Source organism: Aythya marila, assembly GCF_965140915.1.
Source record: "Aythya marila genome assembly, chromosome: 3".
Lineage (NCBI taxonomy): Eukaryota > Metazoa > Chordata > Aves > Anseriformes > Anatidae > Aythya > Aythya marila.
In genome coordinates, this window is record NC_139044.1 from 81,149,677 (window position 1) to 81,166,315 (window position 16,639).

The 16,639-nt window shown below is 35.9% G+C and overlaps 1 protein-coding gene across 7 annotated transcripts in view; it reads right to left on the bottom strand.

The window, feature by feature from the left end:
* Positions 1–1,627: 1,627 nt before the first annotated feature.
* EPB41L2 (erythrocyte membrane protein band 4.1 like 2) overlaps positions 1,628–16,639 on the bottom strand; it is a 107,891-nt gene continuing 92,879 nt past the window's right edge. For 3 of the 7 annotated variants that reach the window (XM_082756125.1, XM_082756123.1, XM_082756122.1), the window contains 7 exons: positions 13,852–13,905; positions 13,090–13,647; positions 11,413–11,535; positions 10,812–10,910; positions 8,638–8,718; positions 6,665–6,803; positions 1,628–2,898 (listed from right to left, as the gene is read on the bottom strand). In XM_082756125.1, the coding sequence (XP_082612251.1) occupies positions 6,696–6,803; positions 8,638–8,718; positions 10,812–10,910; positions 11,413–11,535; positions 13,090–13,647; positions 13,852–13,905 (1,023 nt within the window). In that variant the 3' untranslated portion in view covers positions 1,628–2,898; positions 6,665–6,695. Of the gene's footprint in view, positions 2,899–6,664; positions 6,804–8,637; positions 8,719–10,811; positions 10,911–11,412; positions 11,536–13,089; positions 13,648–13,851; positions 13,906–15,024; positions 15,223–16,639 lie in introns of all 7 variants that reach the window. The other 4 variants (XM_082756120.1, XM_082756121.1, XM_082756126.1 and 1 more) reach the window with 2 other exon arrangements.

Here is a 16,639-nt window from a genome sequence, read left to right on the forward strand (position 1 = left end):
TTGCCATTCAGTCTGAGTTGTCCAGTAGAACGTCCATATTTCAAGAAACGCTTTGTACTGCAGTTGCTTATAGATCTGACCAATATGTTTTTTTTTCTTCTTAAAACCAACTGTCTCCAGAGTTGCTTGCTTGTCCTTTATGAAGCCTTAATCAAGGAAGCAATCTGAACAACTCCAGCATTATGAACCCTCAGGTGATCAGGATAGAAAAGAAAGATGCATTAAGTATTTTTATATAGGATCCACGACTCACTGCTCTCAAACAGCATTTAAGCACAATCACTCAAATACCTTCTCCAGATTTTCATTAAATAGGTCTGTAATTGTGTTTGAAGTTAGTTGCGTAAGTATTGTAAAGTCAACTTGTGAAATGTCTCGAGAACAATTTGTTGCATTTTGCAGTTTTTGCTATAGATATATAAAAAAGTAACAATGAAAACTCAGAATTGCACAATATTCTAGAACAGGTGAATAATTTCAACCAGAATCTCTAAAACTCGGCTACTTTTAGGACTAATCACACTTGGGGACTAAGTTTTTCTGCATGACAAAGGCTGTTTAATTAGCACATGTTTAATCCATTAAAGCGATACCTATGCACAAGCTATGCACAAGCTGTGCTGAGCTGAAAGTATAAATTTTCCTTCAATATAAGGTTCTGATTAGGATTTGAAGAAATACATCTCTCAGTGAAAGTCATTGTTTTCAAAAATATTATATTTGCAGTTTTAAGGATTAAATACAATTGCAATAAAAAACAGAATCGATCTAGTGCCTAACAAATCAAAGATCCAACTCAGTAAGGAATTTACTTTCTTCACACCCAACAAGTTCTGTAACTAATACCACACAATATCAAAAATGCCTCTTTGTAGAGCTTTTTCTTACACACTTATGTAAATCCATAAAATCATCCCCTTAAATGAATACATCTCCATTATGACCTTCTCTTATGTATCCAAGATTTACGACTTTCTTGACCACCTCCTTGCTCATGCACAGCATTGTAGTAGTTATTTTAGGTTATTAGGTTGGGTGGGGTTCTTTTTTTTAAAAAAAATCTGGTATTTTTCAGGCTAATGTGGGATGTAATTAAGAACACCTGTATGCATATAAACAAACATCTTGGTTACTGTTGTATTACAGTGTCCAAATTATACAAAGCCAAAACTAAAAGGAATTTCTGTTAACCAAGCATGCTGACAGATGGCAGCAATCTAAACTGAGAACAGCACCAAAAATACATCACTCAGAAGTGAGAAAAATGTACTGAGAGGTAGTATGATTTGTTACTTTAAAATCATAGTACCTCTAACTCAATGAACTCCGTAGAATGACTTGTCAACTGGGGCATTTTAACTTGTGTAGTACTGTCCAAACCTTTTTTTGGAGTCTTTAAGATTTCTTCTCTGAACCACAGCAAACAGGATGCTTATTGCAAGACACCTAAAAAATACACTAATATATTAGAAGACAACCAATAATTGTACCACCCTTCAGGTAACTCTGGGGACTATTTGTACTACTCCCAAATTCTCAAGGTCCTGTGGCTCCTACAACTGCATTTCTCAAAATTGATTTGCTCATTTTAAGTATTATCAAATTTATGTCTGAGTGCCAATAGTCATACAGAGAATAAACAACTTTATTTTATAATAGAATTACAGAAAGCAAAAATAACACTTAATACAACTTCAAGCTGCTATAAATCTAATTTGGCATTTTAACTATACACAGAGTCAACAGCAAAACAAAACCAAAACAAACCCCAAAACAAACAACCCCCAAAGAACAACAAAAAAATAAAATCCAAAATAATTAACAGGTTTTCTCAGTCTTAAATGGCAGTTTCAAATGATGGTACTGTCTCATTACTTTATGAATGGAATCCATCACGCACTTTTTACTCAGTATCCCAGAAACCTGCATTAGCCATTAGACAAAGCATCTGAAACATATACCTTCTCAATAGCAGAAATGTCAGTTCTAACATGTAGGCAGTGAGGTTTAATAGAAAGCAAGCATTCTACAAGGTGTGTTCAGACAATGGAAGTGTTGAAGTTCGGACACAGTAACAAAAAAAAAAAAAAAAGCACTAAGGTTTTAAGCTGCCTAGATCATCTCTTGTTGGAAGAAGAGAAAGATATTTTGTTATTCCTTCTTTCCTTATCTGGAATGTTGCAGACCACAAAATGTCTACAAAAAGATGAGCATTGGCACCAAAGTGCAAAAAGAACACAGTGCTCAGTCAGAAGAATTTTCTTTGTAACTCCTCCTCCTCTACAGACTACCGCATCATCTCTGCCCCACAGAGAGGAGAACCTTAGAACAGAAAGAGTTACAGTAGATATCAGTATAAAATTTATCCAAAGAAAAATATTTTTTTTCAAATTTTAGGAAATGTTGTATTTTTATAAAAATCTTTGTTATGTGATACTATATATTTACCTGAATAATCTGCAAAAATGTAAATTATTCCAGAAAGATTTCATTTGAAATATTTGGAAAAAAAAGCTATATCTAAATTAGTTAAGATCCCCCTTTTTGCACAATAACTACCTGCTCCAGTGAACAATACCTTCCAGACTTCTTTTGTGTTCACTTTCATATAACCAAGAATCAGCTTCAAAAATGCAAATATTTGTGAAAAAGAAGATCTTGCCCTCTAAAACTTCATTTTAAAAAGTCTAAGTTTGTTAAGAAGTGGTTATAAAAAATAAACAAGAAAGATTGTAAGGGAATATAGACCAAAGATGTTAACATGGAGTTTGGTATTGGCATTTCAGTCTTAAACATCTGGTCATCGTTGCTAGGCTCGGTGAATTCGGTTGAGTAGTGATGACTTGGAATGATCACAGTTCTTCATGGTTATGAACATGGTCAGTATCATTTTCATTTCTGGAAGAAAACGGAGGGGGAAGATTACATAAGCATTCATAGCAGATGCTGTGTGAATGTCACATCATCAGATTCAAGACGAATTTTTTTTTTAAAACGATATCAGTTATTTTGAGGGAGGGTTATTTCACAAAAAAAGTGTTGTATGAACTAAGTCTCCTTCAATCCTGAGGTAAACAGCAATTCAGTTTCTATCAACGCTTTTCCTGCTTTAGTATATTTTTCCCTCCCCAAAATTCTCATGGTGTTTTAAATAGTCACCTCCTGCACAGTTTACTGAACCATAGTCTAGTGCATAAAAAGAAATGAAGATAATTGCTCAGTTAATAATCCCTGAGAATCAGAGTACAGCATCTTTCCCTTTCATTTAGGGAAAGCAAAGATACATAAAAAACACTGCCATAGTTGTGGTCAGGGCAGAGCTTTCATCACCTCAGAAACAAATAATCCAAATTCATTGTGCATTGCTATTGCCTAAACACAGCCGTCTAGAGACATTTCTACAGGCACATGGCTTTCAGTTGGTGCTACAGGAGGGCACAGGTCTCCAGATGGTCCATGTTGCAGACAGACAGATATTCAAGGCATTTCACATGGCCTATATCTGGGCAACTGAATTTGTTCCTGATTTAAATAAAAGGCATTGCTCAGTCACCACATCTCAAATACAAGAGTAACATGGTCCTCTTTCACTTTCTAATAAGCATTTTAGTTTAAGAACTGTAAAGCAAACCCAGACAAAAATAATGCCTTCCAATATATTGCAAACACCATTCTACAATGTATATATATACACAATGTAAATATTTCTAAAAAAAAGCAAAACACACCCTCAGATGGAAAGAATTACTTTTTTTTTTTTTTTAACCAAGTAGTAGAATATTTGATGAAAGAATCAATTTTGCAGTTAGTCACTAATGTAGAAACATGGTGCAAACCTGCCAGGATTTTCTTCCTCCCATGTCAGAGTCCCTCCAAGAAAGATTACTTACATGGGACAGATTACGCTGAGCACTGATTCGAAACATACTTTTCTGGACTGAGATAGCATGAAGAAACTGTCATGTTCTGCACAAATATAACAAAAGAACCAAACTCGGCTCCCAAGACCTTTAAATGCACACTTAATAATAGTAAATAAGTATTTCAATGATAGCACACTATAACAGCAAATCCTTACAAATCAAAACGATTTGTTCTGCTTTCTAAGTGCGTCTTTCTACCTCAGATCCTTCTCTGTAAATCCTGAAAATACGAGAAGGATGGTATGAGTGTGCATGCTTAGTGTTGCTGTGTACCAAGGGGCTAGTGAAGTTACCTAAAACAAGGGCATTCTCCTTTGCTACAAACTAACAGCTCTCTCAAAAGTGGTGTGGATTTTTCCAAGCTCCTCTGGAACACAGGTAACATTCCTATAACATTCCTATCTCACAGTTCGTGCAGGTGCACATCCTCTCCTGTGTTTTCAAAATAAATCTGGAGCATACGTGCTATACCTGTTTTCAGTGTCACTAAGCAACAAAGCTACAAGACAAATCCAATTGAACATCAGAAAAAAGTTAACACAGAGATTCCTGCACAGTTCTTCATTTTTGCTGACTTGTTCCCATCCCTCCTCCCCCACAAGCAAACATCTCCTTGACCCCCAATAAAGCAAACAAAAAACCTCAACAAAACAAACACATGCTCCTATCCCCCCCCCAATAAATTCCATTACACACACACACCAGTTCTGTGGCCCTTCAGCCTATTGCTTTATAAAATAAATCTTTCCTGTCTAAATCGCTTTTACATATACAGCACATGCAAACAAAGGGTTGGAGGTACAGCACTGTGTTTTAAGTTACTGACAGCTGAAGTTGTCTGAGAGTGCCTGCAACTTTTTAAAATATATTTTTAAAATGTCAGAACTCTGCTACCTCCACCAAAGACAGCCCTTTGTTATTTCCAGTTTATAACATTAACATCCAAGAGGAGCGTTGACCTAGCACTTCCAAATCTGATCCATATTGGTTTTGGTTTGTATAAGTTACGAGCAAAACTTATTCCTTCCTTTTTCAAACACACAATAACCTGACTAACACTGAAGAAATTTTCAGAGGGCAGCTCAAACATAGCTCCATTCTGACTTAAAGGCTCCAGTTTCTTAGCAAGCTCTCAAAGGAGAGTCAACCAAAAGGTAATTTATGAATTAAAAAAGTAAATTCTTAATTCTAGCACAATCTGTGTGAGGCCAGGAAAAGCAACTGGAACCCTCTCATTCAATACTTGGGTACGCCTGCACACAAAAGACCTGGAGGGGCCGCAACCATTCTACACATTACCGAGGAAATAAGAATTGAGACCATTAACTGCTGTAAAATAATACAAGATAATTTTCTTCATGATAAAGATGATTTTCATTTCTTCAGATGATTTTTTTACATCAAACTCTACACTAACAAGAGTTTTCCCACTTGATAGCAGCCAATAAATACCTCGGCTAGCCAAATACTGAGATCCATCGGTAGAAAAAGAAGTCTCCAAAAAGAAGGTTTAAAACATCACTGTTTAAAACTTCACTTATTTTTAAATCTCTTCTGTTGTTATTTAACCTTTACAATCAATATATTTTCCTTGAAGCTGAATCTACAGTCAACAAAACAATCAAGTTTGAAAATATTGAAGCTTCAGTTTCAGGACATCAGCCAGCATGACAAGCTGAAGAAACCTGAAGCTTTAAACACCAAAGCTGATATCAGGCTTCACATTAGCCTATATCAATTATGACAGCACTTTATTCAGTGTTCTTTGTGATCTTTCTGGTGAATACTTCAAGAACAGCAGTACTTTTAAAATTATTATTCCTATAAATTTTACTAGTAGCAACAAAAATAGTTTCCTTTTGAATATCTAAATTCTGAGCTGTTTTGTGGCACTGTAGATTCTGTCAATCATCACAGCAACTTTTTTTAAACATAAAAATATATATATATATTTTTTTTAATCTGACCTGGGCCATTCTGGTTTATATTGACTGTCACAGGTTTTTGGTAATAGTTTGAGGTTACTAGATGGTCAAGACCTGGATTATACTGCTCAAGTAGAAATAAATTTTAGGTAGTACTTCATATATAATTTTTGTTTCCTAAAGTAAATCCTTTAATGTAATAAAACTCAAAGCATCCAATAAAAGTACAATTATTGGTAATGACAAGTATTACATTCATCAGTAAAGGAAGTTTTTATATTGATCTCATTCATACTTAAGACACAGCCCAAACCACCTGTTCTGAGGTTTTATTTATTTATTTTAATGAACCTTGAGATATATTAAATTATCCTTACCACCAATTTCCTAGTATTGTTTTTTCATGTAAGTCAAACATCAATAAGGAAAAATGCATTTTCCCTATTTAAGCTTAGCTTTTAGTTTTACGCCACTGGATAGCTGCATATAGAACAGACTGCTGATTTTCAGTAAGAATGGGATTTTTTTTTTTGGACCTTTATCAACAAAAAAAAGTGTCCAGATAGAAATCCAATTGTTCTAAAACTAAAGAATGTACAATAATTTTCCATCTGAAATGAGAACCTAAAAATCATTTATTACCAATTCTGTTACTACTCAATACTAACAATCTTCTATTAGTGCCTATTTCAATTCATTATTTTGTGATAACATATACCAAAAGATCTCCCATATTTTTGCAAGCCTTTTATTACAGAATGCAACAGAAACTACTGATAGGAAAAGTAGCATAAGTTTATCATTACATAAGTTTACCTGAAATATTTGCTTGAGGACATTTTTGATTTTAGTCTTCATCTTCCTCAGCAAGTTCAGTTTCTTTGTGCACCACTACTCTTGTGACAGACATGTCAGGGTGTTGTTCTTTGGCTTCTTTGATTGCCTGTGCCAGGGCCTGCAACCATATTTAAATTATGTAACTCAACAACAGTAAAAAAAAAAAAAGAAACAAAACAAAAAACCATGACACTGTAAGAAAGGCTTCAAAAAGGTATCGACATTTCCAAAGTAGCAAATAACCTTAAAGTCACCTTGTAACTTTTCTAGCTTACCCCAGAAGATGAAAAGTACTTTATACTGGAAGAATTAGAATTTGTGTAACAGATTTGACAAATAAAGATAAAACAAGGATGTCCTACTAAGGAAACACATACAGGGGAAAACATCGTATGCCTTGGTAAAATACTGGTGTTTACTCATGTAATAATTATAATTTTTTCTTGGTTTGAATTCTATAATGGGACAAATGTAAGCTATGTAGTGTAAGTGAGGATTTAAAAGATAGTGGCTACTGAGATATAATAACCAGTGTTGATCATCAAATGATTAACAATGAAAAAACAGAGGCCTCTAATCTCTAAATTACACACGTTAAAAGCACTTGAATTCTGAAATTCGAAATTAAAATATTTTTCTCCTATTGAAAAACTGTTTTAGCGATGTAGGGAGCAAAAAGACAAGAGTGAACACCCATCATATAGTTTGTGCTTCTGTAGAGCTCCATATCAAATGAAGAAGTTATGGTAGAATTTTCTTAAATCTGTTAAGAGCTGCTCACTGCTTTGAAGTTCAGTGATTTATTTTAATTAATAATTTCATTTTCTACTTCACTAATCATTTATCTCAAAACAAAGAAGGACTTGGAGAATGGTTTTTACTAAAGCATTGTCTTGTACGCTAAAGGTATTATGTGACCTTTTCTGATGTCCCAAGTGCACTGAGCATGTGTAAAGGCAGACAAGAGCTATGCCTAATGTTGAACAACCTCGTCATTTAATTATAAGTTTCAAGAAGAGATTGAACTTGTCAAGAACCACTTTCTAGCAGCAGATCAAAATCTGAAATTAAATTTCCTGAAAGCTCTCATTGTATTACACTAAGAAGCTAAATTAAACCCTGTCGAGTTGTATAGCTTCCATAAAGTTAGAACTGGATTCACTGCATCTTTATTAGTAAGGTAGGCTTTTCTATTTATATTATGCAGTGACTGTTGATTGACTTTGTCACTATAGTTTTTTAGATTAAAAAAAAAAGTGTGATCATCACTACAAAGAACAGATAATAGCGCTTTCTCAATGTATTTTTCTGTGTACTTCTTGAATTCACCTTTCTTAATTGGGCAGGTAGAAGCAATTTTAACCTTCGTCACTAAGGTATCAAAATATAACCAACCACCTTGGCGCTGATAGAGATCAAAGGTACTAATTTAAGATTACAGCTGATCAACAATTATTTTTGTTGTATAGAACTTCATAAATACAAGTCAAAATCTATTTTTCACATTCAGTTTTTGTCTTAGCATATTTCAAAGCTTTCAGTCAAGATGACCTCTGCATTTAGATGTTGCTGACCCAAAGCAGTAGACTCCCATCTGTCTAGATTAATGTATCAAAATTGATTTAGTAATGCTTTTCCTCCCAAATGGCAAAAGCAGCACTAAACTAGGTGTGTCTCTTCCAAAAGAAGCAATCCCTGTGAAAAATAGTAAGAAATCTATTCACATGATTTATAATGTGAAGTTGAAAATGCTTATAACTCTCAGTTTTATTCTAAAGGCTCTCTATGCGCTAAATACCATACTTTAACAAATTTGCTGAAATCAACAGTCTTAGGATCTTTCTACATCCTTCTGTTCTCCACCTTTGTCCTACTTCAAGGTTTTTGAAAAATCTTCTATAACTCATTGGACTATTGATAACACACTAAGTATTAACAGCTTACATACTCACCTCATCATGGTCAATGTCTCCATCTCCAGTAATGACAATTCGCTTCTCAATTCTTGTTTCTGATACCCCACCTTTTACCATCTATAGATGGCACAAAAAAAAACCACACAACTTTGTGTAATTATTTTATATGGCCGTAAGCTTTCCAGTACAGCACTGAAGCACGTAAATTTCTCTGTCACTGGACTACAGTTAGTAAGTATTCTTGGTGCCAAGTATCCTTTTTCAGTTATGCAGTTAGTCACACTCTACGCTTGATTAAAAAACAAGTAATGGAGAATTCCTCCTGCTATTGGAGCCCAGGTCTGAACAGACCTTGATATGCAGACCAACAGGAATTCCAGGCTCTTCCATGATATAAATCTAGCAACAAGGAAAATTCCAGGAGTCTTGTCTTTGATTTCAATCTATTCAGCATAGGCTTCTAATGAGAAATACTCACTAAATAATCCCATACCATCAAATACAAGCACAATCTTTTTTTTCCCTCCTCAACTCACGTACCATAGTGTCAAGTTTTCAACATATTTCACATTGTTGATGGAAATAATTTAATGCTTTGATTCTTAATTTCTCAGTCTAATTTTAGCACACAAAAATTTTCACAGAAATAAAATTGTATGGTGGTTGTTTTTTTTTTTTTAAATGAATCTGCATAATAGAAAAAAAATAAAGTACTCCTCAAGATCCACTGGCCATTATTAGAAAAGATGCAATATAATCCTGTCAAGAACACCATTTGAAAATTAAATCTATCTTGACAGGCACCTTTATCTAAAACAGTTTGGGATGTAAAATATGAAGTTGATTTAGAAAGCTCACAAAGCCTCTTCATCAACAATAAGCAGTCTACAAAAATATAAGGATCTACTGTGTTACGGTCATCGCCGTCATAATTGAGAAGACAAGAATGAAGCTATTTTCTTTAATGTTTCCCTCCAAAAAGAAGCATTCACATGTGGACTTGACATGGAAATTTCTATTTTAAAATAAATTTATATCCCCGATATCTCAATTTTTTGAATAAAGTTTTTTCTTAAAACAGTGATGACTTAATGAATGCAAAAGGGATCAAGAGACTGAAAAGAACCTGGTTGCTATTCCATCTAAAGAAATGTACTCATTGTAAATTCGGAACTGATTTTATTTTATGCAGCTTTCATCTGATAAATTTCCAACATTACCCATCCAGTGTCATTCCATGAATACAACTTTCTATATTAAGTATATCTGGTTGCTTAATTTATACAGTCAGCAACAGGTTATTGTTCCATTCTCTGATGATGTGAAACATCTTGTTTTGGGAAGAAAAAAAATCCTTAACTAACACTTTACATTTCCTTCTTCCCTTTTGCTTCACTGTAAACAGTGCTTTCTGTAACCTTGAAAAAGGCATTTTAAGAGTTTAAAGACAAGAGCTGGAAACTTTGTTGTCAGGGCACTCCAAAAATTTGATATTTATATAAACGATGAATAAAAACAACACTTCAGTAGTTCTAACATACTCTGGCATTAAACATTACACAAGACCAAAATAAATGTGATGCCCTGATAACATTGAGTTTTCCTTTTATTTTCAAGCATGGAATGCAGAGCACATGCTTTAGCACTAAAATATGCTTGGAAAGTAATGTAGTGGTATGATCTGTTTTTAAACACATTCTAAACCTAATGGCACAAAGGAAGGTCAACACAGAATCTGAGAAAACATTGTTTCATTACATCCTTATAGGAGACACCATAAGCAGGGCTCCAGTGGACCTCAGGCACATCAGCAATGTTAACAAAGATTCTCTAAGATACCAGCAAGCAAAGACAGAACTGAAACAAAAAACATAGATATGTTCTCCTTGCCAAGCACAGAAATAAGACCAACAAGAAAGATGAAAAAAACTAATCACATTTTCTACCTTTTCCCATCCTGTCCCCAGATATTCCTGTTTATTCATTAAGGGTTTTCTGCTCAAAAACTGTATGCAGAAAAATCAACTTTTACATGTACCTAGAATGAATTCACATGTACCTAGAATGAATCCAATCCACTTGAAGTCAGCTTTCTTCAATAATTTAGCAGATATACATGTATAGGTATCAGAGACTTCACATAAGACTTGGACTTTTTTTTGCCCTTTTTTAATAAAAAAAAACCTTCAGAGAGAGATTATCCATTTTACCTTGGTGATGTGTGTAGTTGTGGTAGTAGAAATTGACTCTGATGTAATTGTCTGTGCACTCAGCAACACACCAGCACTGCCATCAGCACTGCCATCAAACTGTAAGATGAAAAATAGCATTTTTGTATTTTGGTATTTAAAAGCTGTATTTTCGTAGGAGTCAAAGCAAGTCTTATTACTAAACACATACTTATTATTTAGTTTAAATGGAAAAGTTAGAACTGAAATTTAAGTAGAAGTCATCCAAGTTCACAACATCACATAGACTCAGTAAACCGTTACAGTTCATTCTTGTGGAAAATTTATGATCAAAGTTAAGTGCTTTAATGAGATGATTTTAACCAAGTTTCCAAACCTAAATACAACTTATATATTTAAAGCAACTAAATTATTTTTATCAAAAAAGACTTTCAGAACCTTAGGAGTAATATTGCTTTGTCTATACACATTTCACTTAGCTAATTCATAGCCAAAGTATAATCTTAGCTGCTACAAGAAGTAGAGGTTTTTGAAAAGCACTTCTTGGACATTACACATTTGAGGCTACAAATTACTGGAATAAAGCCCAACTTTAATATAACAAATCACCCTGCCATTGTACCTGTGGAGATTCATACGTGATGGTTTTAGTTTCTGTTTGAACAATTGGAACTTCTTTAGTGGAGATTTCAGTTCTCTGTGTGGCGTCTGAAATGGTTACCATCTCTGTTTTCACTACTGGAGGCTATGGTGCAAGAAACAGACAATCAGCTCGAAAGACATAAGAGGAAAGTTTGTAAAGTGGAGCTAGAAAGTAAAATCAAAGACATGTGAAAAGCATAAGAATAAGGTAAGTATTAGACTGTTTTCTCCAGTTGAAATGCATGTAAAAAGCACCATGAAATGACGACTAATAAACCAGCCCTCTACCCACACACATCCACAATAGGAAAAAACTGTCTCCTAACAAGCTTTGCCAAAGTTCTGTGTTTCACCAACAGAAAATATCACAGAAGGTAATCGCTACAACCAAGTTTCAACATAGGTATTTAAGATGTAAAAAAGAGCATCAGTAGAAAGAATCTTAGTTTGTGTAAAGTTCCATCAAACAAGAAACTGATAGCTAGTTCAGATAGATATTTCCAAGATTAATGATATTCATATTAGAATTACTTAGTCAAATTGCAAATAAGTCCAAGAAATTCCAAAAATAACTAACGCAAAACTAACTTTTGAATGTGCACTACTGCTGGAACAGAAAAACAAATTTTACAATTGGATTTTAATCAGGGGAAATCCTAGTGGGAAAAAAAAAAATCCTTTCCCTCCCTCTAATACTGTTGCACACAGAGGCCCTTTTGCCCTCCCTCCAAACAGGCTATGCTTTAGGAAATGTGTGTGCCTGCTTCTAAAGGTCTTGTAAACTGATTTTTTCACATCGTTAATCAGAACACCTGGAATTCTGCAAGCAGAATACAACAAAAGAAAGTTGTTTGGGTTTAATTGAACAAAAAGTCACTACTATAAGACAAGTAGGAAAAGATATCCAACTGTTCAAAAAATTCAGCAGATCATGTCCACTTTGCAAAGACATGCATTCCTGCACTGCATTTTTCTCTTCTGATTCTTTATAAAGTTTACGCAATAATGAACCATTCAACCTTTGTTGGCTTAAAACAGTCGATTGTGACTGTAACCAACCCATGCTTCCCTAAAAATCTATTGCACTATAAGACTCCCCAGTAAGATTGTGACATATATATGAATACACATATACACACACACAAACACACACATACATATACTAAGTCTAGTCTATACATTTGTAACATTTCTTCAAAAAGAAACAAAGATAAGAAAAGCAGCAAATAATGTGTTAAAAAGAACAAAAATTGCAATAGGTGTTTTCTAACTCCAATTGCCAATAGGTTTCCAATTACAAGCCATCAAAGTGTCAAAAACAATTGACAAATAGACAAGACAGGACTTAAAACATTAGAAACATAAATAATAAATATGTTATGTAAATGTGTATAAAATAAGGGGGAGATAAAAAGGAGATGGCAGTCTTCAGAAGGTTTGCTTTACTGGTGATTCTCATCCAGTTATAGCAAAAAGCAAGAAACCATAACTGAACAAGACAGTTTCACTGCTCATCAGTGGTTTCCCCTTCCAAATGATCTGTATCTTGTTGGATGCCAGAAGGGCTGGAAGAATAGGAGAAGAAGAAAGGCAGGCACATTCTCACCCAAAGAAATATCTCTGCTTAATCTAGTTGTCAAACTGTTCTACCATTTACCTCAGAACAACAAATTATTTCTGGTGCAACGTCAATGTCAACATGAGACACATCTCCATTGAGTTTGAGCTGTTCTTCCTCCTTTTCTTCACCTAAGTCTTCCTTGATTTCCTCTGACAAATTCTTTTCCTCTGTAGGTATGATAATTGCGTTTTCCTGGACCGAATCTTCAGCTGTAACTTGCATGCTCTCAACTGGTACAGTTGGTTTACTGCTTTGTGGTGTGTCTTCCACATGCTGTATTTTTTCTTCAAGTTCTCTCCTTTTCACATCTTCTTCTTCCTCCTGTTCTTCCCTGATGACTTCCTCAATAGCCCTATGATGTGGTTGGTATTCTCCCACCTCTTCATCCTCACTCTCACTACTACTGCTGCTGCTACTATATGATGGCAATGAAGAAGAGTCCTTTTTCGATAGGTGCTCCACCTTACATGTTTCCCCAGCATCAGCTGCAACTTGCATTTTCCCTTTGTCGGTTTCGTCTACGACTAGTGTTTCTTCTATCCCAACCTCTGCCTGCTTCTTCTCCTCCACTATGTCCAGAGTCTCATGTGAACTCTGCACAAAAAACATGGATGAGGAAAAACAAAAGTAGAGCATATGAATAAATGAAAATGATGGAAACAAAATAAGCTGATGGCTGGTTCATGTCATACAGAAGACAAAAGATGGTTGTGATGGTTAGCTGAAAAAGGAAGAAAAGAATGAAGATGGATTTTAAGAGTTAAGAGCCAAATTTAACTATGGAAAAATCAGTAGAACCTTATCAGCATCGCTGACTCCAGTGCAAGGCCCTTCTGTTCTGGAAGCATGTTTCTGTGAAACAAAAAGCAATCAGAGAACAAAAATCAATGCATAACCCCTTTCAATAGTATAACATTCTCCAAGCAAGCTTTAGGAACATATATAGACGACACTAGACAGGTACTGTGTACTCAGTGTAAGACTCACATAGAACTATACCCATTTCCTTCTACTTCATTGAAATATATCACTCAAACATAGGTAAGAATTATGCATGTTATTATTGCAGATAAGAATTTAATTATGAAAGACTAAAAATAAAAGTATGAATGACAGGTCAGTGATGCTAGTGAGGCAATTACTTATCTCAGTTGAATTTGGAATTAGAATCATAGAACGGCTCAGGTTGGAAGGGACCTTAGAAACCATCAAGTTCCTATTCCAACCTCCCTGCCATGGGCAGGGACACCTCCCACTAGACCAGGTTGCTCAAAGCCCCATCCAGCCTGGCCTTGAACACCTCCAGGGATGGAGCATCCACAGCTTCTCTGGACAACCTGTGCCAGGGCCTCACCACGTGAAGTGAAGAATTTCCTCTTAAATTAGGAATAAGTAATATTATAATATTATGGGTAAGTAAAAAAAAAAAAAAAAAAAAAAAAAAAGTTGCATTCCACTATAGGTTTATCATTAACACAAAAAACCTTTTGCTGTAAGATTTTATTAGTTCACCTTTGGGAGGGAGACTGTTGAGGCTTGTATGAGGCTTGTCAAAATAGCAGTATGCGACTACCAAGATGATCCCATTAGGATTCAAATGATGAGATTAAGGCAACTGTATTAGTATTTGTTCCACAGCAAAATGATTTATGATGGATATACCTGAAAGCCCACCGTTACGCAGTTTTTTGATCTCATGTATTTTTAGAAATGTAAATTCGAGTTCAGGCAGCGGAAGACAAAATCAACACACCATCTGTGACTTAATCCTAGCTTGTACGGTTTTTGAGGAGCACAGCACCTACAAGAGTGCCTGGCGATGCTCCAACACCAGCCCACTGCTGCTCCCAAGCACAGCGAGGGGAGCACGAAGCTCCTCAGCTGCATCTCCTCCGCACCCCCCGGGCAGCGGGGTGCAGCCCCCCGGCACGTTTAAGTTTCATGCGGGGAAGGACGGGACGGGGCAGGCACCTGGGGCGGCGGCGGGGCGGGCTGGGCCGGGGCCGGGCCCGGTGCCGGTGCCGAGGCGGCGGTGTCGGAGCCGGTCTCGGTCTCTTCCCCCGCAGCGCCCTCTGCTGGCCCCGCGCGGGCTGCGGCGAAGGGCCGGGCCGGGCCGGAGCGAAAGCCCTCTTGGCTAAATAAAATGGACGTTATCTCTTCTTCTAGGCTCTAGACGGTTAGAGAAGGGAAAGGAAAGAATTAGCCAGCGGCGGACAGAGCAGCAGGACCTACAGAGGACAGGGCAGGCATGCGAGAGGACACGACAGAGAACAGGACTTGCTTCGGAGAATCCCGCACAAGCACAGGGGGCACCGCAGGTGCTCCAGCTGCGGGCAGAACGTGGCAACACACAGGCATGCTCTCATACATATTTTTGCTCTTCATTTCCCACTATAAACATTGAAAACATTTCTCATTTCCACAGATTTCCGAACCAGAACAGTTTGCCTGAACAGTCCTGTATTTACTGCTCTTAGCACGTTCTAATTCCCATTTCTGGAGCTTCAGGTACCCAGGTACATCGGCTTTGAACAACACACCCACAACGCTAAGAGGAATTTCTGCATTAGACCTTTTAAAGGCTGCTTTCAAATGCTTAAAAGAAACAAACTGAGCAAATGTGCATTGATTAAACAATGCTTTCAAAAGCCTTTCCCATTCTAGTGGGAAAACTTACTCAAAAATACATACAAGGTACATCGCTTTGAAGCATAAATTGGGTTTATAGCTGGATCTATTTTCTATAGTACTATGGATCTATATATTAAAACAAGCTTTTAAGATTCATATCGGTACAAGCCTTTGAAAAAGCAAAGTTTTTCTTTATTTCAGTTTTCCCTCCACAAGTTCTTGCATGTAGAAAAAGTTAAAATACAAAGCCAATAATGCAACAGATACCTAACATGGACGCAACATACATTTTTCCCACATTAAATAACATACACTTCTACCTTAGAAAATGGGAACACAGACAATCAAGGTAGAGAAGCACGTCAGAGAAAAGCCAAAATGCCATGCAGATAACTGCTGTAGGGTGGACTTAATGTGCACTAGCAATGTAGAACACTTATATAAGTTACACCATGCTACTGTGCATACAGTACTACACATATGGCACGCAGAAGAAAAGGAATAGAAAAATAGCTTCAACTTTTTTTTTCACCTACAGTAAAAATTTAAAGTGTATTCCAAAGGTGGCTAAGAAAATTTTATGAGAATGAAGTTGATTAAATCTTCCCTTATGCAACATTTGATATCCACCAGGGCAATGTATTACTCCTCATCCCCACTTTATTTCCCTAGTTCACTGCACCCAGTAATGTTAATCTATTAATAGCTTGCATCAAAAAACCTATGATCATGATGCTCCTTCTACAATACTCTGGCACCATGTGTTTTCTAACCACTCAAGACAGTAAAGAAAAACATCTTTTATTATTGTATGTGGTCAGACTGTATGAATCTCTCTCCACAGATGTATAAGAATTAAAGACAGGCACATGCCTTCATCTTCTTGTGTTTTACCACATTTTTAGGTCTTCCAATCTTCTAAAAGGAAAACAACAACTGCAATTTGCTTCATAAT